This window comes from Bombina bombina, chromosome 2, assembly GCF_027579735.1.
Source record: "Bombina bombina isolate aBomBom1 chromosome 2, aBomBom1.pri, whole genome shotgun sequence".
Classification (NCBI taxonomy): Eukaryota; Metazoa; Chordata; class Amphibia; order Anura; family Bombinatoridae; genus Bombina; species Bombina bombina.
Window position 1 is genome coordinate 971788558 of NC_069500.1, and position 13922 is coordinate 971802479.

Genomic DNA, 13922 nt, shown 5'->3' on the forward strand with positions numbered 1-13922 from the left:
TAAAATTGCATGCTCTATCTGAATCATGAAAGAAAAAAATTGGGTTCAGTGTCCCTTTAAATGTCCAATAAACATATGCAGTATGTTATTTTGCTGTGACACCATACATCATCCTAAATGCCATATGCCATATGCACCCCAACATCTCCATACATTTGTAAATTGTTCTTTCATCCTCTTCTGTTTTTATACAGAGGGAGTCAAAAGACAGGAACTATCCAAATAGTTATGATAAATTGCATTCAAGATAACAGAGAGGTTATACATGTCTTAGGTACAACAAAGAGTCACATTTGATACATTTTGATTAGATTCAGAAAAGTGTATGCTTCTTCGAATTTGACTCACTCTGTTGAATAGTACAAATAGGGGCTTAAAACAGGGATCTTATTTACAGCCTTCTTGCAAAATACATTTCATTAATTATAATTCATAAGGTCTAAGGGCAGTAACAAAAAACAAGCAGTGCTCTCTTTCTTACCCTCTGTGTATCTAAAGGTACATCCAGTATACGGCACATAGGAGAGTGGGGATGACGTGTGTATCACGTGAGCCAGTAGGAAAACAACAGCGTTACCGTCCTCTACGCCAAAGAAACAGGTAATCCAAAACACAAGGAGTAATCCCAACACAGGCCAGTGGTGGTTCACCTTGGCACCCCTGATGTTTTTTAACTACATTTAACATGATGCTCAACTATACTGAAGAGAGCCTAAGCATCATGGGACATGTAGTTCCAAAACATCTGAGGTCTTAAGGTTAGCCATCACTGGTCTAGGGTAACCATCACAAACCCTGTTACTAGCATATGTCATTCATTCAGTTCACAATGCCTTCCATGCTGTGACACTGATAATGTCATAGGCTTGATGTGCTTGATTTATTAATTTCTGGATAATAACAATTGTGTAAGTCTTTTGAGCAAACAATATTTGCTTTACAGACATTCTTTTTCTCAGCCTGATAATAACAAATTAATAGCATTATCTTAAACATATTATGACAGTTCACAAAACCCTATAATTCAAATAAAATATATAAAACTCTGCTAAATACCATTTATATCTTACCATCAATTGCATTGATAGAAGTTGGTAACATTTTGTCTGCAGATTCTGTAATTTTCCTTTGGTCTAGAAAACAACACAAATGATTTTTCAATGAATTTGATGCAGCAGAAAGTGAACAATTACATTATTTTGTAAAACAACTGGTTCATATTTTGTCATTTACTGATCCTCTACAAACGTACATGGGATAAATTCAACAAAAGGTTGTCTATAACCTTTCCAAAGGTCCAACCTCACTGTTTCCTATGTCATTTTATGGATTTAATTCACCAAAGTTTGTAAATACAACAATCTCTAGTAAATTGGCTGCACCTCCTGTTTATTTTGACAGAATATGAAGCAGATTATACAACTGGTCTATTTCTCCGATTACTAGATCTCATCTATGATAGACCCACCTGAACCATGTCTTTTCTGTAGTGACCTGCAATAGGTTTTACTATTCTTTCTTACCTACAACATTGAAACAATTTAGTTGTATTCTTCAAATATTTTGAGAAGACAAATGCAAAACTGCCATGCTCCTTCACAAACCCTCACCTTCCAAAAGGATTTATCTGATCTTGTGTTCAGTGTTAGCAAGTATAGATTGGTTACTCACTGTGCAGCTCGCAAGCAACATGCAGCTCACTGAGCCTTCCATAGTGCTCATGTGAAGCCAGTGAGGAAAAAAAAAGACAGGCGCTCGCTGCAGCAGGAACCACTCCATCATGCGCATTTGGTTTTGCCACCACTAAGCTGCAAATGTACAGGGTGTGGCATTGCACAAGCATTTCACAAGAAATGCTTGTGCAATGATAAATGCCGACAGCGTATGCTGTCGCCATTTATCGATGTCGGGCGGACATGATCTGCTACAGTGGATCATGTCCGCCCGACATTTGATAAATCTACCCCATAGTCTTGAGCTGAGATGATCAAGTGTCAGATTTGCTACAGGAGAGGTGGCATATGGCTATTTGTGACAAATATGTCACCTCAGCAGTTGCTTGAGGACTACGAGACAGAGTATAGTGATTTGGTAATGCATAATGATGTAAGATGGTTATTTTGCAGCAGAATTTGTGAACACTTTTTGAGTCTACTTCCCAAAATATGTGAATTCCTTGACAGCAAAGTTAAAATACGTTAGAATTAGAAGACCCAGAATGGATTATATAGTTGGGCCTTCTGACTGATATCACATTACCTGAATACACTAAAGTTGATGCTCCAAGGAAGAGATAAGCTCCCAGGTAACATATTATACATGCAATAAAAGCATTCAAGAACAAAATAAAGACACTATATATACCTGACAAAGAATTTGTTTACTTCTCAAGAGTGCGAGCTGTTACAACAAATGACCCATCACTACAGCAGCACTTTAGCCGCAGTAAATATGTAAAGTGTGGGAAGAACTGAGGGGAGAATTTGAATCCAGGTTTAGAGATGTCATGGAATACGCTGAAATTTTCAGCATTATTGACAACCCTTTCATGTGCCTGTGCCCTCACTGACTCGCGTTTTAATAAAACACTGCCCTTCTAACCTTGCTGCTCTCAAAAATGAAATTGTTGAGTTGCAGGCAAAGGACATACTCAAAGCAAAACTTTGAGTAGGAGTGGGGCACTTCTGGAATGTAGTTTCTAAATTGGACTTACCCACCTTTGTAAAAAAAATAATGTCATTTTTTGTGACCCCTTAAACTTGTTAATAAATATTCTCTACCATGAACAGACTGAGAAAGAGAAACAGACTGACCGGTTCTTATCTTGATTGACTCACAAGGATGAATGCATTCTTCCAGTCATCTTAGTATTAAAAGGGATATTTAAGCCATGTTTTTTACTTTTCATTTAAAAAATGGTGTTTTAATTTGTATTTTTTTTTTTTTTTTTTTGGGGGGGGGGTTCTGAAAATGTATTTGTGTACTTTGGTCTATATATTTTTTGTTCTTGTGGTTGTGGGGTGTTTCACTGTCCAATGAGCAAAGGGTGTGTTCCTTATCAGCCAGTATGCCTCTCTCTCATGGGCCAGCAGGACATGTTTTCCAAAATCAAAACAAACAGTTCTAAGTTAACCTTTCCCATTTTGTCTGCAATATATGTTTACATTGTATGTTTTCTCAATCAAGAAATTAGCTCAACAGGTAGGCCACAGGGATTAGCAGTAAATGTGTCTCTCCTATTGGCTGTCTTTTGGCAGGGTGGCTCTCTTAGAAAAAACAATGGGGAACACTGTTATAGATCTAATTTTTTCCTTTACGGTTTGTGTTCAGCGTACATAATTACAAGACAAGAATCTTTAATTATGCATGACATCCACTGCTTACTGTCAAAACCTCTGTAAGAGTAATTTCACATGCACATATGAAATAACAGTTCTTCATTTGTACATTGTTCTTGCATCCAGCTGAGTATTCAAACAGTACAAAGTGTCCAAAGTCAGGAACCATCCAGATATCTATTTGAGCTTTCAAAGTGGTTTTATGCGCTCTAAGTTTATACAGTATACTCTATGGGGTAGATTTATGAAATGTCGGACAGACTTGATTCACTGTGGTGAACATGTCCGCATACACTGTCAGCATTTAACATTACACAAGAATTTCTGGTGAAATGCTTGTGCAATGCCACCCCCTACACATTCGCAGCCAATCGGTCTTACGACCGCTGCTTCTTACCTTTTATTTCTGGAGAGCCTGAAGGCTTGCACGGAAACAGCTGCATCCGCAGCATAATAAATCTATATAATAATGATAAGAAGAAGAATTTGCGATTTATATAGCGCTTTTCTCCCTGTGAGACTTAAAGCACTTTACAAATATACCAACATAAAGACATAAAAGTTAGGAGTTTCTGAAGGTCAGATAAAGCATGGAAGAGGTGGGTCTTTAGCTTTTTTTTAAAAAGTCTGTAAGGATGTTGCCTCTCTGATTGCGCACGGTAAAGAGTTCCAGAAAGTAAGGACAGCGTGGCCGAATGCTCTGGAGCCTGAGTTTGTCTTTATTCTTGGCACTGAGAGGAGGGATGTGTTGGCTGACCTAAGTGAGCGGGATAGGATGTAGGGTGTCAGGAGCTCTTTCAGGTACTGTGGGCTTTGGTTGTTTAAGGCTTTGAAGGTCATCAGGCCAATTTTAAAACATGTTCGCCATTTAATTGGAAGCCAATGCAGGGAGTGGAGAACAGGTGTTATGTGTCAGGAGCGAGTTTGATTGGTCAGTAGAGAGGCTGATAAAGAGAGGCTATGACCCCACCACTATAGAACAATGCAAGGTCACAGTCAGCAACTACAAAGGTAAACCAAAACATACTGAGAACACTCATAAATCCCTACAGCATACTGAGGATACAGTAGTCTTCACTACTATATATTCCCAACAATATAATAAGATAGTTAAAATCCTCAAGAAACATTTACACATATTGGCAGGGGATGTAGTCCTTAAACCCCTTATCAAGTCTCTTAGGTTTGTCCCAAAAAAAACATTGGCTAGATTGCTTGTCCCTAGCCTTGTTAAAAATAATGCCAATCCAGGTACTCGTGATTGGCTATCCAAAAAAGGAAATTACAAATGTGGAAGCAGAGAATGCGTTACCTGTTCCTATTTAATCAAAGGTGACTCTTTCTCTTCTAGTTTTGATACCAAACAGTATGGCATTAAATTTTATGCCAACTGTAAAACTAAATTTGCAGTATACCTCTTGACTTGCAATATTTGCAATTGTCAATACGTGGGAAAAACCACACGTGAGGTAAGAACTAGATTTGGCAAACATGCCAGAGATGTTAAGAACTATTGTAAGGACTCAGCCGTAGCCAATCATTTCAACAGTGTTCGCTTCTCCCACATAGCAGATATGTCTATACAAATTATTGATATAGCTATTATTCCGCCTAGAGGTGGTAATAGACCTAAAATCCTAGATAAAAAAGAAATATTCTGGATTTTAAAATTAAATACAAGACATCCTAATGGTATGAATAAAGAATGTGATATTAATTATCTGATAGATGACTAAATCTTCACTTGTTATACACATATATACATAGATACATTCTTTAAATGGATTTAAGAGGGTATTAAACTTAGCATATTTCAATTATTCTTTTTATGTGCTATGACGATATAACCCTACCTACTGTATCCTTACGCCTAGATTACGAGTTTGGCGTTAGCCTTAAAAAGCAGCGTTGAGAGGTCCCAACGCTGCTTTTTAACTCCCGCTGGTATTACGAGTCTGACAGGTACAGGTGTGCCGCTCACTTTTCTTCCGTGACTCGAGGCTACCGCAAATCCCCTTATGTCAATTGCGTATCCTATCTTTTTAATGGGATTTTCCTAACGCCGGTATTACGAGTCTTGGAAGAAGTGAGCGGTAGACCCTCTCCTGTCAAGACTCCTACCACATTTAAAGTCAGTAGTTAAGAGTTTTATGGGCTAACGCCGGAACATAAAACTCTAAACTAAAGTGCTACAAAGTACACTAACACCCATAAACTACCTATCAACCCCTAAACCGAGCCCCCCCCCCCCCACATCGGAAACACTTTAATAAATATATTAACCCCTAATCTACCGATTGGACATCGCCATCACTGTAATAAATATATTAACCCCTAAACCGCCGCACTCCTGCCTCGCAAAAACGAGTTAAATTTTATTGACCCCTAATCTGCCGTCCCTAACATCGCCGACACCTACTTACATTTTTTAACCCCTAATCTGCCACCCCCAACGTCGCCGCTACTATATTAAAGGTATTAACCCCTAAACCTAAGTTTAACCCTAACCCCCCTAACTTAAATATAATTTAAATTAAACGAAATAAATTTAACATAATTAAATAAATTAATCCTATTTAAAACTAAATACTTACCTATAAAATAAACCCTAAGATAGCTACTATATAACTAATAGTTACATTGTAGCTAGCTTAGGATTTATATTTATTTTACAGGCAACTTTGTATTTATTTTAACTAGGTACAATAGTTATTAAATAGTTATTAACTAAATAAATCCTAACCTAAGTTACAATTACACCTATCACTACACTATCATTAAATAAATTACCTAAACTACCTACAATTATATTAAATGAACTAAATTACTAAAAAAAAAAAAAAACACTAAATTACAGGGAAAAAAAAAGAATTACAAGAATTTTAAACTAATTACACCTAATCTAATCCCCCTAATAAAATAAAAAAGCCCCCCAAAATAATAAAATTCCCTACCCTATACTAAATTACAAATAGCCCTTAAAATGGCCTTTTGCGGGGCATTGCCCCAAAGTAATCAGCTCTTTAACCTGTAAAAAAAATACAATACCCCCCCAACATTAAAACCCACCACCCACACACCCAACCCTACTCTAAAACCCACCCAATCCCCCCTTAAAAAAACCTAACACTACTACCCTGAAGATCTCCCTACCCTGAGCCGTCTTCACCCAGCTGAGCACAAGTGGACCTCCAGAGGGGCAGAAGTCTTCATCCGATCCGGGCAGAAGAGGTCCTCCAAGCGGCAGACGTCTTCATCCAAGCGGCATCTTCTATCTTCATCCATCTGGAGCGGAGCGGGTCCATCTTCAATCCAGCCGATGCGGAGCCATCCTCTTCAAACTACGTCCTAACACTGAATGAAGGTTCCTTTAAATGACGTCATCCAAGATGGCGTCCTTTGAATTCCGATTGGCTGATAGGATTCTATCAGCCAATCAGAATTAAGGTAGGAAAAATCCTATTGGCTGATCCAATCAGCTCAGCCCCATTGTTTCCTATGGGGAAATCGTGCACAAGCACGTTTAGCCAGCTTACCACTACCATAAGCAACGCTGGTATTGAGGTGAGATGTGGAGCTAAATTCTGCCCTACGCTCACCTTTTTGCGGCTAACGCCAGGTTTAAAAAAACCTGTAATACCAGTGTTGTCTTAAGGAAGCGGTGGGAAAAAAAGGCTAGTTAGCCCCGCAAGCCTTACCGACAAAAACTCGTAATCTAGACGTTAGTATTTGTTAAGATGGTGACCTCTTTAGATTTTTTGATATTTAATTCATTTTAATTTAATAAATATGTAAGCATTTTTATATATTCCCATGCTCCTATATCACATAAAGTCAGGTCATTCTGTTTATCTCTTTCTTTTTCATATTGATCCTGTTGTATGTTTGTGATTGCTTTTATGATTGTTCCTTTTTAATTGATTTCATAAAGCAATGGAAGGGTTAATGCATTGCCCTATATATGGGTGTCTCTTTCCTTGCCCTATAGCCTATGATTAAGCGCCACTAGAGGGCACGAAACGCACCAGGTTGTTTCTTTTTCCCTACTCCTTTGTCATGCCAGTGTTTGGATTTTTAAACTTTTTCATTAAAGTTTTATTTTTTTATTGCACCTTTTGGAAGTAGTGCCTGCACTTTTTTCTCCTCATTTTGATTGGTCAGTAGTCTGGCTCCTGCGTTTTGTACCGTCTGAAGGCGATGGAGTTCTTTTTTTGGGAGGCCCAAGTAAAATGCATTGCAGAAGGAATTGCAGTGGAATTAGGTGTTGTATCCTGGAGATGTTTTTCAGATGAAAGTAGGTAGATTTTATTACAGAGGAAATCTGCTGTTTAAAAGATAGTCTAGTGTCAATCAGCACTCTGAGGTTTCGTACCGTTGCTGAACTAACGAGTTCAGAGCCTCCAAGCTGTTGCTAGTCTGCTGTCTGCTCGTTGCCTGGGGGGGGGGGGGGGGGGGGGGAGTCGGCTCCTCTTTGCGTGCGGTGGTGACATCATCGCCGCATGCTTCCTCCTGCTGAAGCCGGTCTGGATCTCCTGTGGCGCAAATCCTGCACCTATGTAAGTAACGTCAATCCTACCTATCACTGCCCAAGTATAGGTGTTACTTACTGTTGTCCTGGGTTTTATTGCTTTCTATGCTGGAATGATACTGCTGCTAAACTTTGCTTGTCTGACCACTCTGTATCTTTAACCCTTAACTGCTGGATTGATACTGCTGCTGAACTCTGCTTGTCTGACCACTCTACCTGTTAACCCCTATCTGCCCTGGATTGCCTCACTGTTGACAAACCCTGCCTGCCTGACCATCTTAGTGGTTTACCCCTGGACTACCTTACTGTTGCCGAACCCTGCCTGCCTGACCATCCTAGTGGTTTACCCCTGGACTGCCTTACTGTTGTCGAACCCTGCCTGCCTGACCACCCTAGTGGTTTGTCTCTGGTTTCCTGCCTGCTGTCACCAAGGAATGTCCTGCCAGTGGTGAGTGCCATATATCTCATCTTGCAAACCTACTCTGCTCTGGGATATTCCCTATCATTCTGGCTCGATGATGGGATAACAAGACTACTGGCCGAGTTTGGTCTGATATAGGAGTATCCCACGAGCATTACACCAGGCTAGTTGGGTGATCATGGGATATTTTTGATGCCCGGGATCCCCTCACCAAGAGTAACTCTGTTTTGTCCAGGTTCACTTTGAGACAGCTAGCATTCATCCATTCTATGAGGTCTATTAAGCAACTGTTTATGCGGCATGCTGGGTCTGTAGTATCTGGAGCAAAGGAGAAGTAGAGTTGTGTATCATCAGTGTAACAATGATACCTTAGGCCATGTCAGTTAAGGATGTCTCTCAGTGGTAGTAATTTAATTGCAAATAGCATGGGAGACAGGATGGATCCTTGTGGAACTCTGCAGGCCAATTCTGTCGGTGCTGATGAGCTTGATCCTGATATTACTCTCTGTGATCTACCTGCGAGGAAAAATTTAAACCAGTTAAGGACTGTGCCTCCTAGACCACAGATGTGCTGCAAGTGCTCTATTAGAATCCTATGGTCAATGGTGTCAAATGCAGCTGAGAGATCAAGGAGGATTAGGAGGGAGTCTCTTGCCATAAGGAGATCATTTAGCACTCAGACTAGTGCTGTTTCAGTGCTGTGGCGGCATCTGAAGCCTGACTGGAAAGGATCAAATATGTTCAGGCGTGATAGATTGGATTCCAGTTGAGTTGCCACTAATTTTTCCAATTATTTTTCCCAGAAATGGGAGGTTGTATACTGGTCTGTAATTAATCATGCAGCCTGGGTTTAATAAAGGTTTCTTTAGGAGTGGTTTTACCACAGCTTCTTTTAGAGGATCTTGGAAGTCCTGTTTTTAGTGAACACTGCTATATTTTTGTGAGTGTTTCAATGCATCCAAATATGAGCTGAGTTGGAGCAGGCTCTAAGTGACACGTAGTAGGGTGCAACTTTTGTATGGTGTTTTAACTCCTTTTATATCCACATTTGTAAAGGTGGACCATAAACTGGGGCAATCTGGCATTCCATTGTAGTGGTTCTGGTGTGCAACTGTTTGGCCTGCTGTGATAGCGGTTCAGATTGAGGAAATCTTGTCTCTGAAGAATATTGCAAATGCTTCACAGTTATCCTGAGAAAAGTTGGTGGGGTTAAGCATGCATGCTGGTTTGCAGAGCCTTTCTACTGTGCGAAACAGTTTCCTGGGTCTATTGTGGAAGAGTGCAATTTCACATGATAAAAAGGAAGATTTTTTCTGAGTTACCTTGGATTGATATTTATTTAGATGTTTGGTAAGAGCAGCTTTATACTCTGGATCATGTGTTCTGCACCACTTTCTCTCGAGTTTACTGTTCTCTTCATTTCTGTGATGGAGCTATCAAACCATGGTGCATTGTTGTGGGTTTTGACAGTGCGTATGCAAGTTGGTGCAATGCTTTCTAGGGTGTCTCTCATGGTTTTGTTGTAGAGTCAGACTAAGGAGCTGGGGTCTTCGCTGGTGTCAATAAGTTCACATAGATCCATATGTGATGCTACATCCAGTGGTGTCATCCCTTTTAATAAGCAGTGTTTGGCCAAGTTCTGAGGATGGTGTCTGGTCGATTGTGATACAATGAAGAAGTGAATGGAGTGGTGGTCTGACCAAGTAAGTGGGTTTACAGTTACTGGTGACACTTCTAGTCCAGACTGGAACACTAGATCAAGTGTATGACATTTTCTGTGGGTGGGAGTGGCGACGATTTGTGTGAAGCTGAGTGTACTCATCAAGCTGAGGAGAGCCTGTCCAAGCAGGGATAGGGTGTTGTCAATCCAAGTGTTGAAGTCTCCTAATATAAGTCATCTGTGGTGTTCAAGGATTAAGCCAGCCAAAAGGTCTGGGAGTTCCTGAAGAAATCTCTTCCCATCTCCTGGGGGTCTGTATATTAGCAGTATTCGGAATCCTCTCTCTATTGAGAGGCTGGCAGCTACGCATTCAAAATATTGGGTTTTGTGGACCGATATTGGTCTGGGATTTACAGATGATTTTGCACAGATCATAACTCCGCCTCCCTTGCGATCTTGTCTCGGGCAGTGGAACACCTTGTAATTGTCTGGAATAGCTGCCTCTAGAATAGGCCCTGCATTTTCATCTAACCATGATTCTGTGATGCATGCTAATTTGCATGTTTCAATAAGGTCGGCAATAATATCTGTTTTGTTCTTTATTGATCTGGCTTTGCATAGGATTGCTCTGATAGGACATTCTTGGGATTCTGAGGTTTTGCTAAGTACTTTAGAGACAGTCGGCTAGATTACGAGTTTTGTCGGTAAAAACTTGGTTGCTAACGAGCCTTTTTTTTCCAGTGCTCCCTTTAAACAACGCTGGTATTACAAGTTTTCTGAATGGCTGCGTTAGCCTCAGAAAAGTGAGCGTTGAGCAAATTTAGCACCACTTCTTACTGTAATACCAGCGTTGCTTGCGGTAGCAGTAAGCTGGATAAAACGTGCTCATGCACGATTTCCCCATAGGAAACAATGGGGCTGAGACGGCTGAAAAAAAACCTAACACCTGCAAAAAAGCAGCGTTCAGCTCCTAACGCAGCCCCATTGTTTCTTATGGGAAAATACTTTCTAAGTCTATATCTAACACCCTAACATGAACCCGAGTCTAAACACCCCAAACTTTACACTTATTAACCCCTAATCTGCCGCCCCCATCATCCTCGCCACCTGCATTATATTATTAACCCCTAATCTTCCGCTTTGGACACCACCGCCACCTACATTATACCTATAAACCCCTAATCTGCTGCCCCTAACATCGCCGACACATACATTATAGTTATTAACCCCTAATCTGCCACCCCCAATGTCACTGCCACCTAACTACAATTATTAACCCCTAATCTGCCGACCGGACATCACCGCCACTATAATAAATGTATTAACCCCTAAACTGCCGCACTCCCGCCTCGCAAACACTATAAAATGTGTTATTAACCCCTACTCTGCCTTCCCTAACATCGCCACCACCTACCTTCAATTATTAACCCCTAATCTGCCGCCCCCAATGTCGCCGCTACTATATTAAATGTATTAACCCCTAAACCTAAGTCTAACCCTAACACCCCCCTAATTTAAATCTATTTTTAATAAATCTAAATAAAATTACTATAATTAAATAAATTATTGCTATTTAAAACTAAATACTTACCTATAAAATAAACCCTAATATAGCTACAATATAACTAATAGTTACATTGTAGCTATTTTAGGATTTATTTTTATTTTACAGGCAAGTTTGTATTTATTTTAACTAGGTACAATAGTTATTAAATAGTTATTAACTATTTAATAGCTAACTAGCTAAAATAAATACAAAATTACCTGTAAAATAAACCCTAACCTAAAGTTACAATTACACCTAACACTACTCTATAATTAAATTAATTACCTAAACTACCTACAATTAAATAAACTAAATTACGGAAAAAACCCCCACTAAATTACAGAAAATAAAAAAGAAATTACAATAGTTTAAACTAATTACACCTAATCTAATCCCCCTAATAAAATAAAAAAGCCCCCAAAATAATAAAATTCCCTACCCACCCAATCCCCCATTTAAAAAACCTAACACTACCCCCTTAAGATCACCCTACCTTGAGACGTCTTCACCCAGCCGGGCACAAATGGTCCTCCAGAGGGTCCGAAGTCTTCATCCTATCCTGGCAGAAGAGGTCCTCCAGACCGGCAGAAGGCTTCATCCAGGCGGCATCTTCTATCTTCATCCTTCCGGAACAGAACGGGTCCATCTTCAAGACATCTGATGCGGAGCATCCTCTTCAACCGACGGCCAACTGAATGACTGGTCCTTTAAGTGACGTCATCAGAGATGGCGTCCCTTGAATTCCGATTGGCTGATAGAATCCTATCAGCCAATCGGAGAATTAAGGTTGGAAAAATCCTATTGGCTGATGCAATCAGCCAATAGGATTGAAGTTCAATCCGATTGGCTAATCCAATCAGCCAATAGGATTCAGCTTGCATTCTATTGGCTGTTCCAATCAGCCAATAGAATGCGAGGTCAATCCTATTGGCAGATTGCATCAGCCAAAAGGATTTTTCCTACCTTAATTCTGATTGGCTGATAGGATTCTATCAGCCAATCGGGATTCAAGGGACGCCATCTTGGATGACGTCACTTAAAGGACCAGTCATTCAGTCGTCTGCCATCGGATGAAGAGGATTCTCCGCGTCGGATGTCTTGAAGATGGACTTGCTCCGCTCCGGAAGAAAGAAGATAGAAGATGCCATCTGGATGAAGCCTTCTGCCGGTCTGGATGTCCTCTTCTGGCCAGATAGGATGAAGACTTCAGACCCTCTGGAGGACCACTTGAGCCCGGCTAGATGAAGATGGCTCAAGGTAGGGTGATCTTCAAGGGGGTAGTGTTAGGTTTTTTTTAAGGGGGGGATTGGGTGCGTTTTAGAGTAGGGTTGGGTGTGTGGGTGGTTGGTTTTAATGTTGGAGGGGTATTGTATTTTTTTTACAGGTGAAAGAGCTGATTACTTTGGGGCAATGCCCCGCAAAAGGCCCTTTTAAGGGCTATGTGTAATTTAGTATAGGGTAGGGATTTTTAATATTTTTGGGGGCTTTTTTATTTTATTTGGGGGATTAGATTAGGTGTAATTAGTTTAAAATTCTTGTAATTCTTTTTTTCCTCGTAATTTAGTTTACTTAATTTAATGGTAATTAATTGTAGGTAGTTTAGGTAATTAGTTTAATTATAGTGTAGCGTTAGGTATAATTGTAACTTAGGTTAGGGTTTATTTTACAGGTACTTTTGTACTTATTTTAGCTAGGTAGTTATTAAATAGTTAATAACTATTTAATAACTATTGTACCTAGTTAAAATAAATACAAAGTTGCCTGTAAAATAAATATAAATTCTAAACTAGCTACAATGTAACTATTAGTTATATTGTAGCTAGCTTAGGGTTTATTTTATCGGTAAGTATTTAGTTTTAAAAAGGATTAATTTATTTAATTATGGAAAATTTATTTTGTTTAATTTAAATTATATTTATGTTAGGGGGGTGTTATGGTTAGATTTAGACTTAGGTTTAGGGGTTAATAAATTTAATATAGTGGCAGCGACGTTGGGGTCGGAAGATTAGGAGATAATGTAGGTAGGGGTTGGCGATGTTAGGGACGGCAGATTAGGGGTTAATAAAATGTAACTAGTGTTTGCGAGGCGGGAGTGTGGCGGTTTAGGGGTTAATACATTTATTAAAGTGGCGGCAATGTCCGGTCGGCAGATTAGGGGTTAAACATTTTATAAGTGTTTCCGATGTGGGGGGGGGCTCGGTTTAGGGTTTAATAGGTAGTTTATGGGTGTTAGTGTACTTTTAGCACTTTAGTTAAGAGCTTTATGTTCCGGCGTTGGCCCATAAAACTCTTAACTACTGACTTTTAAATGCGGTAGGAGTCTTGACAGGAGAGGGTCTACCGCTCACTTCTTCCAAGACTCGTAATACCGGCATTATGCAAGTCCCATTGAAAAGATAGGATATGCAATTGACGTAAGGGAATTTGCG

At 39.8% G+C, this 13922-nt stretch overlaps 1 protein-coding gene across 2 annotated transcripts in view; it reads right to left on the reverse strand.

Annotated features, from left to right (window-relative positions):
* Nucleotides 1-13922, reverse strand: part of LOC128649926 (uncharacterized) — a 433711-nt gene that overhangs the window by 247810 nt on the left and 171979 nt on the right. For both annotated transcript variants that reach the window (XM_053703485.1, XM_053703484.1), the window contains exon 6: nt 1071-1133. In XM_053703485.1, coding sequence (XP_053559460.1) covers nt 1071-1133 — 63 coding nt within the window. The remainder of the gene's footprint in view (nt 1-1070; nt 1134-13922) is intronic.